The sequence below is a fragment of the Genypterus blacodes genome, unplaced genomic scaffold, assembly GCF_046128005.1.
Source record: "Genypterus blacodes isolate CSIRO-AG114 ecotype Tasmania unplaced genomic scaffold, CSIRO-AGI_Gbla_v1 ptg000401l_1, whole genome shotgun sequence".
In the NCBI taxonomy this organism is placed as follows: domain Eukaryota; kingdom Metazoa; phylum Chordata; class Actinopteri; order Ophidiiformes; family Ophidiidae; genus Genypterus; species Genypterus blacodes.
The window spans coordinates 73995-89059 of NW_027467176.1; the positions used below are offsets into that span (position 1 = coordinate 73995).

General features: G+C 44.9%; 2 protein-coding genes across 4 annotated transcripts; both read right to left on the bottom strand.

Annotated features, from left to right (window-relative positions):
- Positions 1-203: 203 nt before the first annotated feature.
- On the bottom strand, positions 204-4169 carry adap2 (ArfGAP with dual PH domains 2). Of its 2 annotated transcripts, XM_076138751.1 has the most exons (11): positions 3961-4167; positions 3403-3527; positions 3149-3240; positions 2754-2842; positions 2445-2557; positions 2045-2197; positions 1866-1949; positions 1625-1687; positions 1470-1547; positions 1151-1379; positions 213-761 (listed from the first exon to the last, which is right to left on the bottom strand). In XM_076138751.1, exons 1-11 carry the CDS (start codon positions 4046-4048, stop codon positions 733-735), a joined length of 1143 nt encoding a protein of 380 aa, XP_075994866.1. In that variant the 5' UTR covers positions 4049-4167; the 3' UTR covers positions 213-732. The 2 variants fall into 2 exon arrangements, with proteins under 2 accessions (XP_075994867.1, XP_075994866.1); XM_076138752.1 differs by lacking the exon at positions 1470-1547 and having other exon boundaries at positions 204-761; positions 1151-1399; positions 1608-1687; positions 3961-4169.
- Positions 4170-4414: 245 nt separating this feature from the next.
- On the bottom strand, positions 4415-14558 carry atad5a (ATPase family AAA domain containing 5a). 2 transcript variants are annotated; one of them, XM_076138727.1, is made up of 21 exons: positions 13681-14558; positions 12950-13013; positions 11038-12845; positions 10823-10907; positions 10569-10718; positions 10324-10435; positions 9954-10214; positions 9713-9861; positions 9388-9538; positions 8950-9231; positions 8699-8795; positions 8465-8547; positions 8232-8368; positions 7938-8115; positions 7688-7852; positions 7349-7591; positions 7179-7243; positions 6719-7036; positions 5729-6606; positions 5454-5612; positions 4415-5318 (listed from the first exon to the last, which is right to left on the bottom strand). In XM_076138727.1, exons 2-21 carry the CDS (start codon positions 12998-13000, stop codon positions 5240-5242), a joined length of 5451 nt encoding a protein of 1816 aa, XP_075994842.1. In that variant the 5' UTR covers positions 13001-13013; positions 13681-14558; the 3' UTR covers positions 4415-5239. The 2 variants fall into 2 exon arrangements, with proteins under 2 accessions (XP_075994842.1, XP_075994841.1); XM_076138726.1 differs by having other exon boundaries at positions 10309-10435.
- Positions 14559-15065: the final 507 nt, after the last annotated feature.

The following is a 15065-nucleotide window of genomic DNA, read 5'->3' on the forward strand; positions in this document are numbered from 1 at the left end:
GAGCAGAACCATTCAAGTAATGATAAATTCAAATAAATACAAAAGCTTCTGCCTCACACACAGTCTCTCTCAGAGCACGCACGAAAACGTTATAACAGATTATTAAGATTTATCTGTGAGGTGTGTTGTGGGCCAAGGAACATTAAGAAAGAATTTCAAGTGGATACAACTCATAGTTAAAGAGTTTTGAATTCTCAACATTATGTTTACGCCTTATATTATTCAGACTCCTTGTCCTATGTTAACACTAGGTCAACACTAGATGGCAGCAGAGTCTAATCCCAGCACATCTATCCTTGATTCTGAAGAGGATCATGGAATCTCAACCATTTACTGTGTGATTCCAGCTTTATTCCAGTATCATGACAATGATTAAGAAATCCAAATGACCGATGTCAGAATGAAGAAAACTGCAACTCCACAATAATATGCAATGATGCCAATGATGGTCTTCTATTACAAAATAGTAGTAGAAGAAGATCAGCAGAAGAGACATTTCCTAGCAGAACAGAATTTAGTCAAAGACTGAGTATCAGATCCAGCATCAGTTGACTGAATGGGTGTGGCACAGAGCAGTCACCTTTCAAGCTGTTTTACCACAGAGAAGGTATCTGCACTGAGAGCAGCATTAAGTGAAAGCAGGTCACAGTTCATCTGTTGTGCTGCAGTGGTCCCGTCCCTTGGGTTGAGTCTTCACCATCATTGTGTTCACACTTCACACATCTCTGCGGTTCATCGTTTGTACTTGAGAGAGGCTTCAACTGGAAAGAGAAACAGGGTTGGAGCATGATTGACAACTCATAGACCGTTGAGTACACCTACATCCTGTAAATGTTAAAGCAACTTAGCTCAGATAAATGCAGTCAATGAGCACTTCCTCATGTGTCACACTAAGATCACATAATTAATACTCCTCTGTAACACTCAGACGGGAAATTGCAACAAGGTAATAAGAGAGATTTTGAATGACTCGAGGGCATTGTTCCTGACACACCTAAATGGAACTCCATTACTGGTTTCAGTTGTACCTGCCATACAAGGTTTGACTTGACCTCACATGGACCTACTGCATGTGACCCTTGCAGACTTGCGCACTTAAGAAGAATGTTTACATGCTTGTGAATGCTCCTTGTTGCATTGCCGTGCTTACTGGTGTAATCCTGCGGTACCATGGGCCTGGACAGAACCTCTCCGATGGCGTCCATCCACTCCTTCTGCTCCCTCTCCTGCTCGCACATGAAGACAAACTGTCTCTCTGGGGTCTGCACTGCCAAGCACCACGTCCACTTGTTTCCCCGAGCGTTCTTTGGCTCCCAGACGTTCACAGAGTAGCCGTGGTCTGTGGTGCCAATGAAAATGACCCCCAAATCCTCGGCTTCCTACATTCACAACAGTAAAGCTAAAGTGAACGCACACACAAAACAGCAGTTGGTATAGCAGTAGAGAGCATATATAGGGTCTGATCTCACCAGCGGGCCTTTAAAGTAGAGCAACTTCCTGCACTGAGAGTCCAAGATGAACCATCTCTTTTTGAATGACTCTGTCTGCTGTTAAAACATGTTGAATATAGTGTAAGCAATGTACAGTGCATATACAGAATGACTCACCCTCCATGAGAACGTACCAATGGGCCCGTCTTTTCCATGAATCCTTCTTTGAGGTACTTTCTTGTTATCTTTGGTATCAGCTGACAAAGAGTGCCGGGGTGTTATTAAGCATCAAACAATGGAAAGGAAAAAGACATGATGCTGTTCTTATTTTGGTATCTGTTCTTGATATAACGATCCTTGATATATAAAAATAACTGTTAAAGATGGAACGGCAAAACCGTATAACACTAAGGTCACGATTTTCTGACTGCTTACTTCTTCATCACTTCCATTCGGATATGCCGTCTTCAAGTATGCGTAGCGAGTAGCACGAATGGCGTTGAACCAAGTGACTATTTCCTACAGAAGAAGAAGAATTATCAAAACTAAGGGTATCTGTGCAGGGATCTGACATTTATTGTTATTATCAAACTTTCACTGACTCAAGCTCCCACCTCAGGGCTCTCGTGATACACGTACAGGCTCCTAGTGTGGTCGTCCTCAGTGAGGTGGGTGAGCTGCAGGCCGTGGGCGTGGCTAATCTTCTCGGCCTGAAAGGTGGCATTCACGTCCTTGATGGAGACAACAGCCTTAGGGCCTTTGGACTCCTACATTATTTAAAAAAAGTATTCAGTGAAACATCATACAAGAATAAAGAACACAAAACAGGTTTGAGTTCTTTTGGATGCATATGAAATGTATAGAGCTCCAAAAGCCAATCAGATCATCTACAATAGATATTGGAGGCAGATCTCGATGGAGGATCAGTATAAATGGGAGTACACACGCTCTGTTGGCAGATTCAAATAAAAACTGCAGCACAGTTCATTTGTGTCAGACCTGGAGAAAACTCACATTGTCCTTGTTGTAATAGATCAGAGTGAAGTCCCTCTCTGACAGCACAAACTTCCTCTTCAGAAACTGCATGTTATCCTTCCCCTTTTTCCATAGCATCCCTTCATAGAAACCTGAAATCAATCCAAGAAATCGAGTCACAATGACAGAAATCGTTTACGAGAAAATGTGTCACCAACCTCCTAACCAGTTTTCACTTCCTGGCTGCCTTGTGATGAAATGATATCATAGTGGGCTATAACAGCTCTTCTTTCTTGGTGTTTTAGGATTAAACCCCAACAATACATGTGTCCCAAGAAATCACTTCACCTGTGGTATAAGAGATTGGTGGATACTTGTTTTCTCCAGTGAATTCTGTCCTCTCATATTTGGCTCGTATCCACTGCTCTTTCAAAAAGCTGGGATTCAACACAAAAAACATTGTCAGCCAAACACAACTCCAATCACACAACATATACAAGCACGTGTCTCAATGTATTGACATCTACAGTTGCCATTGAACAGAAATTGCCACTAAAATCAAATCGTTTCATGGATCTCTGACCCAGCAGCAGGCCGTTGCGTGCCGTTGCATTTCCCTTCTGCGGCCTTTAGTTCCACTTCTCTGTATCTCTTCTTTCACGCTGACTTTGTGGTGGTACTCTGTCAGCACTCCGTGATTCCAAAATGATAACCAAGTGACAAGTAATGGTAAAAATACTTACGCGCAGTCATCTTGCTGAGGTCTGTAGTAGTAAGGTGGAACAGCTTTCTCATACAAAGCTTGGGCACTGGCATTACCATGAGATTTCATGAACTGCAGTCATTCAAATTCCCCCAAACAAGACACATAAATACAAATATTAGACTAATTCAACTTTCACTTGAAGCAACACAAGGGCTCAGGTGAGATATTGCATCATTGCATCAAGGCTTTCTTCAACCATAGCTGGGAACATGCAAGCAAAACACTCCATACCTCCACCAGATCATCCTCCCAGAAATCCAGTTTTATGGATTTGACCCGGCTGGACAGGTTACGGTGGATGCCGGAACAGTTCAAACACACAAACACACCTAGCTTGTAAGATGCCCAGTCTGGATCTGCGGTATGCAAAATGGGCTGTGATTAGGGTGTGATAGTAATTCGATTAGGTTTTGAAACTATGATAACAAAGCAGGCTCACACACTGGGCAAAGAGAGCAGCCACACTTACCACACTTAGCCTTAGTTAAGTATAATAGTAATGATCAATTCTACAATCATGCACATTATAATCAGGGGACACTGATGATGGGCCATGTAAGATTACTCCAGCACTGAATGAACTTAACAGAGGAAACTAAATCTGACTTTCTTTTAGATTTTGTCCCTTGAAGGAAGATTTGGCACATGTAAGTAGGAACCAGTCACAAATTCAACTTAAGACTTTCCATAATCAAATAAAAACAAGTCTGAAATCACTGCAAGACAAGAGGATAATGGCTGTTTCCCACACACACACACACTCGCTCGTAAAAGTACAGTGACACATACCAGGAGCTCCGCAGTCTGCACACCGGCTGTTCTCTGGTTGTTTAGCCAGTTCCAGTAAGATCTTTTTGTTTTTCTCGCGATTTGCCATGTTGTTACAAAGTCGTGATGAATGCCACTCACAACAAACCGAGCATGGCAGCCAAATAGTTCCACATGTGGGCCGACAGTAGTGACTGACTCTCACAGTAGAAAAGCGGAAGTTGCAATAGATCAGGTTTGGATGTCACAGCTCTGTGTGTGTGAACCGGCACCTCCCATCTCTGGAAGCCATTCAAATGCGAGGACAGGAGGAACAAAAGGTAGGTGACACCATTTTTTTTCACCTCCGCTGTGCAGTTCCCTTCAAACTCTTCAGCATACTACGTAAACAAACTGGTTTGGTAAACTGATGTGTAATTTGTAAATAGATCACTTGGAGAAGGAAATACAATTGAGACAAATTATTTTAGTAGTATTAAAACTTTATTTGGTCACAAGAAAAAACATTGTGAGCACCGTGTGCATGTTCAGTGGTACAAAAATGAGGTCAAATTTGGGAAAAAATGATGGTGGAAAGTGAACATTTTAGCTGGGAAAGAGTGAGAGCTTTCTTTGAAGAAATCAAAATATGCCAGGACAGAACTTCAGTATGGAGCATGACAATATATATATATACACCCTTTACAAATACAAATTCTATTTTACATGTTAAACTTTTATAGAATATTATTGTCCCAAACGCAATATCAACTCATTGATAAAAAAAAGAAAACATGTTGAACTGATAAATGAAACTAAAACCTTTTCACAAAACACTCCTGTACAAACAATATCTCCTTCCAGCACAGCTTTATATTACAATATCAAATGAAGCCATCATGATTAGTGCATTCTTTGAAAGCACCAGGTTGTGCAGGATCAGAGTGAAGCCCTCTGGGATGTGAGGTTATGTTGTCGTGTGTCTTTCAGTTTAGAATACATTTTCTGTATTCTCCTATTGCCAGTTTGTAAGATAACGAGTATTTTACATTTTACTGGTCTGTGTTTGCAGCCTTTTGACTCCACTTACCTCTGCCCAGCTCACCCATCTGTCTAACCAGCTCATCTACTGCCTGGCTCTGAATCATTAGGAGCTAAATAAGGCAACAGTGACTCATAGTTACTTGGCCGTCCACCTCGGGATGCTCGCACCGCAACATAGTGACTGCTGTTTCTCCTTCCAGTCTGCCATCCAAGGCCAGGGGATCAATCAAAGGGCAAATGTTTGTAAAGGCTTCCAAGTGATGCAGATATCTCTGTTTTAGGGAAAGTCCTCAGCCAGATGCTGCAGGGTGTTCTTTCCAAGACCCAGGTGGATCGCATCTAGGTAGTGTAGAAACCTGGAGGAAACAATACAAAAAAGAAAACAACCTCTGAATAACTTCTAAGTCAGGTATCAGCTGCCAAAACACACCAGTGAGCACTTCCTGTACATGGAGGTGACATACAGCAACACACAGCTTCCATATGCTCACCGTCGTTTAACTTTGCCCTGCTCCTTGAGCTGCTCTGCTTTGCAGATGTTACGTAGAGCTGGCAGATAATGCAGAGCGGCTCCTGGCCTGTTGCCCATAGCACCAAACACTCCTCTGCACATCAGACTCTCCATCACTTCTCTCCTCCGCTGGACGAGTCTGGAACAGAAAGCCAACACCGTCAGTTTAAGATAAGTTTAAGAAAAAGCAGCCTGAACCACAGCTAAGTCACAATGTATACAATCAGGTTTAGTGTAAAGAGAGAGAAGGCTCACTGTGGGTGAGACGGGCCGTCCTGAGTGAAGCTGAAGTCTTTGCAGTGTGTGGCCACAGGGAGGGTGAGCTCTGCTGCTGCTTCTTTCCCCAGCTCCCCTTCTAACTCTCCGGCTTTGTCCCAGGCCTCCGCCACAGCAGCCTGACACTTGTGGAAGCTCAGAGCCTCCACAGCAGCCTGCATCTCCCACACACACTCTGTCCTGGCGTAGCTCCCACTGTCACACTCGACCCTGGGCTCATCCGTCATCCCATCTTTCACCTCTGCACAGGCCGGGACCATGTTTCTGTGCATGCTGCCAACCACAGGTGATGGATGAACGATCAGGCAAGAGTCCAGGTACGACATGTTGTCTAGAAAGTCAGCTAGTGAGTTAAGACAGAGGGACACTGGGAGACTCTTCCTCTGCTCTTCAGGGGTCAGTTGCTTCCTTTTCACCCTTTCTGGAACTACGCTGTCTTCAGCTTGCTGGTTTGTCTGAGCGATGCTTTGCGGCTTGGGGAGGGAGACAAAGCCATCATCCGAGTCAGAGTCCTGGTCAGTCAGACAGCACCTCCTCTTGTTCTTCTTCATCCTGTTGGACATTTTAACTGGACTGCCATCATCAGAGGTCTCCCCTGAGTCTGCCTTGTGTAATGAGCTGGGATGGGCTGGCAGGTTGTCAGATGGTTGGGAGGAGGATGGCAGCTCTCTCGGACCGTTGGAAGCCTGGTCTTGTGATAGGGAGAGGCACTGTGATGGTTTGTGGGCAGGCACAGCCAACGTTCTGACAGGTAGAGGTAAAAGAGTCTCCATGTTAGAGTAGAGCAGGTCCACGCCACGCCGCCTGCTGTCCATCAGCAGCTCCCAGCACACCGCCTCCTCTGCTGGACTCTGGATCTGTTGACAGAGCACATAAAGCACAACAGGCTTAATGATGCAGATACAGGCTTACACACTGAGCTCACACACTGCTCTATGCTGTCAGTTTATCTCCGGTGTGTGAGTTTACCCTGAAAAGCTCCTGAAAGGTTCGCTGGGGTTCGATGTTCAGCAGGCCCAGCATGCTCTCAGTGCAGCCGGTGTCACAGGGGGGAAGAGTGGACGCCTCTCCTGCCTCTTCTGCCTCTCCATGACTCTCTGGCTTTGGTTCACCTTTTATGGGACATTTGTCAGGGCGCCCCCCAGCGCTGCGAGTCCAGAACTGCAGCTGCAGCATGCTCTGTCTGATGTCACAGCGATTGAGACTGAGCAGGGAGCAGACATCACTCAGGTCTGTCCTCAAGTCCTCAGCCAGGCACAGAAGCTGCAAGTAGCTGCCTACATTCACCTGTGCAAGGGAGAAGGTGAGAGTCAAACAGCTGACTATAACATTAATGACAACAACACACTTTACAACCGCAATAAAACAGCATCCAAAACCAAGCAACCCATTGAGGCAGATAACAATGAAAACAAAACCCTCCACTCACCACTGAGGGCGTTTTGAAATGGATCTCCTCAAAGTTGCCATCAAACATGGAGCTGAAAGCAGGATCTGAAAATAAGAGATTTGATTGAACATTTAGTCCTCAAGACATTTGACAGTTTCATCAACCTTGGTTTCAGACGGGCGACGCCTTTGATTCCCGTCTCTACTCACCGCTGGTGGTGAGGATAACGGGCCTCTTGGTGGTCGTCATGAATGTCTTGATGGCAGCGAGGAAGCCGGAGTCTTCATCAAAATTAACGTCCACTTCTTCAAACAGGATGAGTGAGGTGGCAGTTTTCTTGCTCTGTTCTTCACCGCTCTTCTCCTTCACGCCGGGGGCTGGTGGCGACTTCACTGTGAGCTCTTTACTCTTATCAATAACCTCCTTTGTTTTTAGAGTTTTCTTGGGAGCGCCTATGTGAGAAGATTGGAAAGTTGAAAAATCTTAATGAATTATAATCAGGCTACATTATTACAGCTTTACAGTTTAGCGTTGAAAGTGTGTTGTACCCGTTTGTTCGCTCCTCTTAGTGTTAGGCGGCTCCTTGTTGGTGTGTCGACCCACTTTGAAGAAGTTAGCTAAGGAAGTCGGAGCCAAGCCTCTTTTTGTGCCTCGTGGAGACTGGGGATGTTTTCTCGGTGAGGAGACGACACTGCGAGGAGAGTTGACCTTTCCTGGGAGGTCAAGGAAAACAATTAGTTCCCACATAATAACGCCGACGTCGGCTGAACCTTTATCTCCATCCTTCACGGTACATACTGGGAGAGGTCCCGGGTTTGACAGCGCCGGCACTGCTGCTGATGCCGTAGCTGTTGAAGTAGGTGGGCTTGTGGGCGCTGACCCCTCCTGTGTCCACCTGGTGGGACTGAGTGGCTTCCTTCAGCTGAGACAGGATCAAACGCCCGCTCCGCTGGGATGAGGCGTTCACTTCAAACACCTTGGCAGATCAGAGTAGAATTGTGAAAATAGGCCAACACATAGACAGAATATTCCATAATACACGTGAGCATTTGACTGATGCATTGCTTTGAGAGGGAGTGTGTGTTTACACACCTTGAAGCCCAGCTCCATGGCACAAGCATAGACCGCAGCCGTCTTCCCCACCCCTGTTGGTCCTGTGATGAGCAGTGTGTTGCACAGCGTGTCCTCTCCATCCAGAGTGTCCCCTTCCCCACAGTCCCACTCAGAGTCTGGACACAGGCAAAGATGACTTCAGAATAGAACTGAATAGTAGCACAAAAGAGAGAAAGGGGGGGAAAAAGGCTATTCTTTTTTCAATCTCTCACCGTTGCTGCCTTCCTCGTGTTTCTTCTCTTTCTGGCCTTTTCTCTCCTCTCTGTCTGTGCGTAGTTTCCATTCCTTTAGCCAACTGTAAAACAACATCATCATCATCATCATACTCCTGTGATCAAGTTCACCTAACAGCCTAACTAAGGGTCCGGAGGTCTTGTGGCTGTCTACATTGCACAAACCCGTAGCTGGCACAGTCTAAAGACAGTATGTTACATGTAGTTCATCACCTGTGCAGCTTCCTGACCGAGGCTGTGTTGCCTAGAATGTCACTGGAATGCTGGGGCTGATATTTATCCGTCCACAACATGTCCTCCTTCACCACACCTGAAGAGAAAACACCATCACATCATCATTCAACTGTTCATCTACATATTTAATCAATAGTAAGACATCTATATGCAGAAAACTGTTTTAATGTTGTCCTCTGTAAGACCGCACCCATCAGTTAAACTGGTAGAAGAAGGTTTTGTTCCTTTACCTTGTCTCCCAGCGTCCTCTTGCAAGTCATCGACCACAATCAGGCAATCGTCCACAGAGCAGACGGCCTTCTCCTTCTCCTTCTCCTTCTCCTTGCTCAACCTGCGTCTCGTGGCTCGGCTGCTGCGACCTCCCGTCTTTGTGAGCGGCGTCGTAGAGGCGTTCTCCTCCGGCTGGTTGGACCTCTGCTTCTTAGCCACTTTCATTATTTCCCCTTCATCCATCCTCTTCCTCTTAACTCCTATCAGTTCGACTGGCAGTGGAGTGCTTGCAGACACGGTTTCTGGTTAAACATAAGAGTGTGGAATATAATGAACGAATGAACTGAAAAACACAAACTTTGGTCTGATTTAACTTTAATATGAGGTGTCTACCATTTAAAAACAATTCATGGTTATTGGGATTCCAGTTGGGTAAATAAAGGGGAGGAAACACCGACCTGAGGCTGTGCATTGTTGCAGGTGGTCGGTGCGTCTCTTGAGGAAGCGAGCGAGGAACGTCTGGGCAGGGAAGGAAGGGTTCAAGGTGCCGACCTCCTCCATGAGAAGTGCACGAACACTTTCTGACATCTCGGGCCTCCAGCCAGAACCCTGAGAAAAAAAGAGGGGACAGATACACCAGCTAATGTTATTATTCAACCATTAAACTTTACTGGACCAAATCACAACATAGCACTAATATAATAAGATGAGGTAGAAGTGTCCACAGGAGATGACAAAGAGGTCCAGAGAGAGGCCTTCAGAGAATCAGACATGTTCATTTACCCGTTCACACACAGCAAGACAGGCTGCTTCTGTCTTCCGACTAAAGGAGCCAGTAACAGATGGAAGAGGGACGGACGTTTGGCACCAAAGCTCCTTCAGATGACACAGAAATGAAGACTCGGGCCACGGTAAGCTCCAGAGACGGCAATCTGTCAGGGGAACGCACACAGAGATGTCAGAGGGAGCTGTAGCTACCAACCCAATCACCCTCAGTTATGTCTATGAATGATTCAATGTTTACCCTTAGGTGGCTGCCTCATGTGTATAACTGGTTGAAAGGAGGAACAGGAAAGGGAGTAGGCCTCCTTGGTGGCGGCGGTCTTGGCTATCTGCTTCCTGAAGGACTCGGGGAGGCCGCTCTTCAAGAAGTCCCTGCGCGCTCGGAACTGCTCATCATCCTGAGAGTTCTCTGAGCCGTCACGACTGCTCTCATCAAAGATAGACACCACAGTCGACGACCGACGCCCACTTCTCTCTTGGCTCAACTGTGCCACTTTGGAACCTGGAGGAAGAAATATGGAAGCATGAGTGTCGTTTCTAGAGTTTACAACAAATATGCTAAGACATTCATGCATATCTAATGATGGACGGCATACCTGAGGGCAGCTTACTCTCTTTACCAACAGGTGCAGCTTTACCCAGCACATCATGGAGGCTCCGTAAAGGCTTCCGTGGTTTAGACTTCGCGGGACTAGACTTCTCATCTAAGCAGATGACGGAATCCTGAAAAAAGCAATCAAGAAAAAAAAAGATAAAACAAACAAAACATTAGACTTCGAAATCCCATGTCTATAAAATCAAGCTGGTTGTGTATGAAGAACAAAGTGATGAAGATTGAGAGTTATTTGTGCTGTACCTCATCTTCACAGTAGCTCTTCTTCTCTGATCGTGATGAACGCCTTAAGGTGCTCTTTGCCTCAACGGCACTTTTCTTACTCTGCTGGATCACTTTGGCTTTCTCCACCAACTTCTTTGCTCGTCTCCTCTTCTTAGAAGCGTCTGATGTCTGATGATGATGGAGATAAATATTTATATTTTATGTTCATCAAGTAGCCTAGCGTGTTGACTGACTTTTCCCTTAGTCCCTTTGTAAAGAATGATTATGTTTACCTTAGCTGCCAAAGGAGTGTGAGCATCACTTTCACTTGCAGCCTTGGACACACACTCATTCCGACCAACACGTGTAAATTTGATCCTAAAGACAACATTAAGACGACATTTACCATTAGAAACATAAACAAACGAGGCAACACCGGATAAACCTACAATAAATGATTGGATAGATAAAGAATGTCCAACAGTGTTAGATCATAGGCATGTGTCACCTGATTGGACTTTCTTCATTGTCAGGCGGACACACAAGCTCTGCCACGTAGACGCCACGTTTCGACCTGCGTCTCTTTGGGGTGGACACCATTACTGGATTGTCCTTTGGTAGCTTTGCAGCGTCCTTTGCCGTGTTCTTTCTCCTGCTCTGCTGGACAGGCGTTGCTGCTGTGGACACAGGCGCTTGTCCGCTGACGGCATTTCTCCTGGACCTCCTCGCGGCTGGGATGGAGGTAGATGATGTAATGGGGGACTCTTCTGCTTCAGCATTAACCCCAACCATCGCAGTGTCTTTAGCAGAAGGAGATGCAGATGAGGTGGTGACAGCATCCTTCTCTTCTTCAACCTTCCTTCTACCCTTTTTTGTTGTGGTTGTTGGCTTCTTTGTTTTGGCTTTCTTCTCATGAACAGTAGCAGTAGTGCCTTGCTCTGCAACAGGCAGAGCCACGTTGTCCTTTTCAACACCTTTGTCTGAAGGTTCCGAGGTCTTCTCTCCAGGTTGCTTCTGCTTTCCCTGGCTCTTCCCAGGCTTGGTTTTGGGGCCTTCAGCGCTGGGCTGCTTAAAGGCAGCCAGGAAATGCTTCTTGTCTACTTCACTACATTTGGGCGTGAACTCACTCTCAACCACAGCGAGCTCTAGATCTTCCTCTTGCAAAACTACGTTTGATTTGCGCTTGAGAGGAAAAGAGAAAGAAGAGAGTTGATGTCCAGCCTCTGAGGAAGGAGATGTCATCTTCTCTTGAGGGCTCACTGCCCCTTTTTTCTGAGTAAAGATAGAGGCAAGCTTTCCCACAGCCCTGGTTGCTTCCTGTTTTGGTGAGACTGCATGTATCTCAGCTTGTATGGTGAGGATTCGGGGTGAGACTTGGAGAGATGGCTCAGGAGAACCCACCTTTCCTTCCCCTTTAGGCAGAACTAGCTTAGTGTGTGTGTCCTCTGCCTCCATTGTAATCATCCCCTCTGCTATGTCTCCTTTTTCTTCTATGTCTTCATCTTCACTCCCATGGTTGTGACTCCGCACAAACTCCTCAAAGGAGACGGTAACTGTGCTGGCATTTAACTGAGATTCATCACCAATGTTTACCTCTGTGCTGACATCACACAGGGACTTTTCTGCCTCGTTCTCCTCCGATTCTGAATGTTTTGCTTCCTGTTGCTGTCTTTTCCTGGGATTTCGTGCAGCGGGGCGACTGTGTTTGGCCTTTTCTTTTAGTGGTACAACTTCAGATAAGGCACTACTACAGTTCAATTCTGATTGAAGCTTCACATGGCTCCCACATTTAGAGACGTCTTCGTGATATCCATCGTTTAGGACTCGCTCAACATCCATAGTGTTACTGTCATACCCCTCTGCGTCTGTGGTGGCGATGCAATCATCAGGACAAATCTGGGCGAGTAGAGCTGCTGTATCACTACCAAGGATGCCTGAGCTTATGACTGAACCTCCGTTTGGTTCTTCTACGATAATGCAGCTTTCATCCTTAGTGGAATGTACACTCTCAAGAGTCTCAAGTTTTCTGGCAGCTTTGCTGGCCTTTCGTCCTCGTTTCTGAGGAGGCTGTTTCACTGCCGGCTCAACGCTGCTGTGTTTCTCTGCAGACTGAGACAGCTGGCAATTCTCTTTCGACTGATCTGGAGCGCTGGTCTTTTCCCTGGAAGTCGGCGCTTTGCGGCTAAAGTAATCCATGATGTTGTTGGAGCGGGGAGGAGAAAAGGCTTTCTCTGCAGGCTTGGGGACAGGGGAGAAGTAGTTTGTGATCGTCTTGACAACAGGACTGCTGCCATCCTTGCGTGATTTCTTGCACGGCTGTAAAAAGTAAAAAGGCACGATACAAATAATAAAGTATGAGAACACATATGAATAGAGACAAACTAAATAAAAGCTAACACAAAGCAATATCATAGACGTACCTGAGTCTCAAAGTCCTCAATGACAGATGCCATAGCCACAACACCAGCCATAATGGGATGGGACCTAAGACAAGAGAAAATGACCTTATATTTAAAGTAGCAGGTAGACATAAATCACAGGACATCAGTGTTCCAGTGGTCTAAGACACTATGCACCACAGGACCGGCAACACTACTAACGCTATAAAATAAACGGAGGGACATCTAAATGTGTTTTGTCTTAGTTCGAAGGTGATTGAACTGGTGACGTAGCTGCACGTTTCAAATCAGCCAACTTGTAACCCCTTGACTCATTAATTCATTTTAAAGTTAGACAAAAGTTCAACCAAAAACATAATAAAACTGTTTGTGGCTGTTTTAGATGTACGAAGACAATTCTAAAGTCATTCACCAAACCTGGCGCGCTACAGTCCAGTCAACATCAACAACGTCTGACGTCTCCAAAGCAAGAATGTTTCATGAAACTGTATGACAATATTTGAACACGAGTCCGGCGCCTTCACGTCTAGTGATGCAAGACAAGACTACTACTGCATAAAAAGTACTGAAGAGCGGTCATAACTACTTGTATCACCTTTTGATCCTTCACCACAGCTACTATATGTCACCTGTACATACAATCAACAACTGCACCAACATTGTTTTTGTTTTGAGGCTTGTTGACAAGTGTCAGTTGGAGGGCCACATGACAGGAGGATGGCCACTAGACAAAAGGTCAGAACGCCACTTACAGAACGGTAATGTTTCGATTGACGTGAATGTCCTCTGGCCTTTTTATTCACGCCCTCTTGTTTGTGAAAGACCAACACGGATGAAGTACATTATCCAAATCCGAGAGACAGCAGCAGTTTGATACTAAAATCCACTCTGAAACAGGCTAGCGCATTTTGCTAGACGCTCCCAAAGCAGTCTCCGCTTTGCTCGACAAGTGTTCTAAAAGTGTTCCAAACATGTTCCACATAGCAGCGACAGATAAAAGAATGCGACGTGCAAAAACCCGACAGCGGTGTTTCTCTCAAAATGCGCAAATATGAACACGAATTACATGTTTTGCTTCTGTTGCTCGTTTAAAAACGCGCCAGACTGACTGTGTACGAAGAGCGCCAAATATTCGCGACCTCTGACTTTAGAGACTTTGACCAATCACAACACAGATAATCGCTGCGTCATCAGGCGGCGTTTGTTAGCCCATAACAAAGATGGCGGGTAGTTCGTCAGGAAATGGAGAGGGGAAGCAGACAGCGCCTCCGTTGGATGAAATCGTTGTTTTTCTTAAATTAATTTTACTTGTACATATCATATACGACGGGAGTATGGCCACACCTTTCTTACTCATAGTATGTGTGAATTGTACAAAAAAAGAAAAGAAAACAAATTACACTGTATAATGAAATATAACTGTCAGATGTGGTCTTTTAAGAATGGATAGCAGAGAAATAATTTAGAGCGTTAAGGATAAAAATGCTTTTTGAAAAAAGGGAAATGTCTTCAACTACACTCCTTGGGCATAGGAGCTCTAAAACTATCCCAGTCAATGTTTTTGATGTACCAAAGCAATGTCTGTTTTACATTTGTATCTGTAGTATTTTTCATTAGTTGATACTCTTGTCCGTGCTAAAACATCTCAAATGAAGTTCGATATGTAATCTTAATAATGTAGATGAATTAAAATACTGTTGTTTATTTTCATCTTTTCATCAAGCTGTTCATTTTAATACAGCTGTGGATTTTCACCACTAGATGTCAGCATTAATCTATGCGAGACTTGAGGGCTGATAAACTCAAAATCATCAGTATACATTTCATTCTAAAGCTGTTTCTTTCATTCTTGTGAAAGGATACTAATGTATTGTACTGTATTTCTAATAATAAACACCAACATTACAATTACTTCATTAATGTATTAGCAGCAGCAGGACGGATTTATATTTGGCATTTCTGATTTCTACGTGCCCAATTCAAACTTTCAAACTGATAATGTATCAATTCATTTTAGGGCAAAATAACTGTTAACACGTGTGTGTGTGTGTGTGTGTGTCTGTGTGTGTGTGTGTGTGTGTGTGTGTGTGTGTCTGTGTGTTGATTGAACAGTGAGATTCAGTAGTTGTAAACAGCA

Excerpts from the sequence above, each read along its gene's own strand:
- adap2 (XM_076138751.1), bottom strand. The coding sequence starts at position 4,048 with ATGGCAAATCGCGAGAAAAACAAAAAGATCTTACTGGAACTGGCTAAA. Across the intron at positions 2,198-2,444 it reads TCTATTACAACAAGGACAAT|GAGTCCAAAGGCCCTAAGGC; the intron begins GTGAGTTTTCTC and ends TAAATAATGTAG. Across the intron at positions 762-1,150 it reads GGTACCGCAGGATTACACCA|TTGAAGCCTCTCTCAAGTAC; the intron begins GTAAGCACGGCA and ends TTCTCTTTCCAG.
- atad5a (XM_076138726.1), bottom strand. The coding sequence starts at position 13,000 with ATGGCTGGTGTTGTGGCTATGGCATCTGTCATTGAGGACTTTGAGACT. Across the intron at positions 10,908-11,037 it reads AATGAAGAAAGTCCAATCAG|GATCAAATTTACACGTGTTG; the intron begins GTGACACATGCC and ends TGTTGTCTTTAG. Across the intron at positions 7,853-7,937 it reads CAAACCCGGGACCTCTCCCA|GAAAGGTCAACTCTCCTCGC; the intron begins GTATGTACCGTG and ends TTGACCTCCCAG.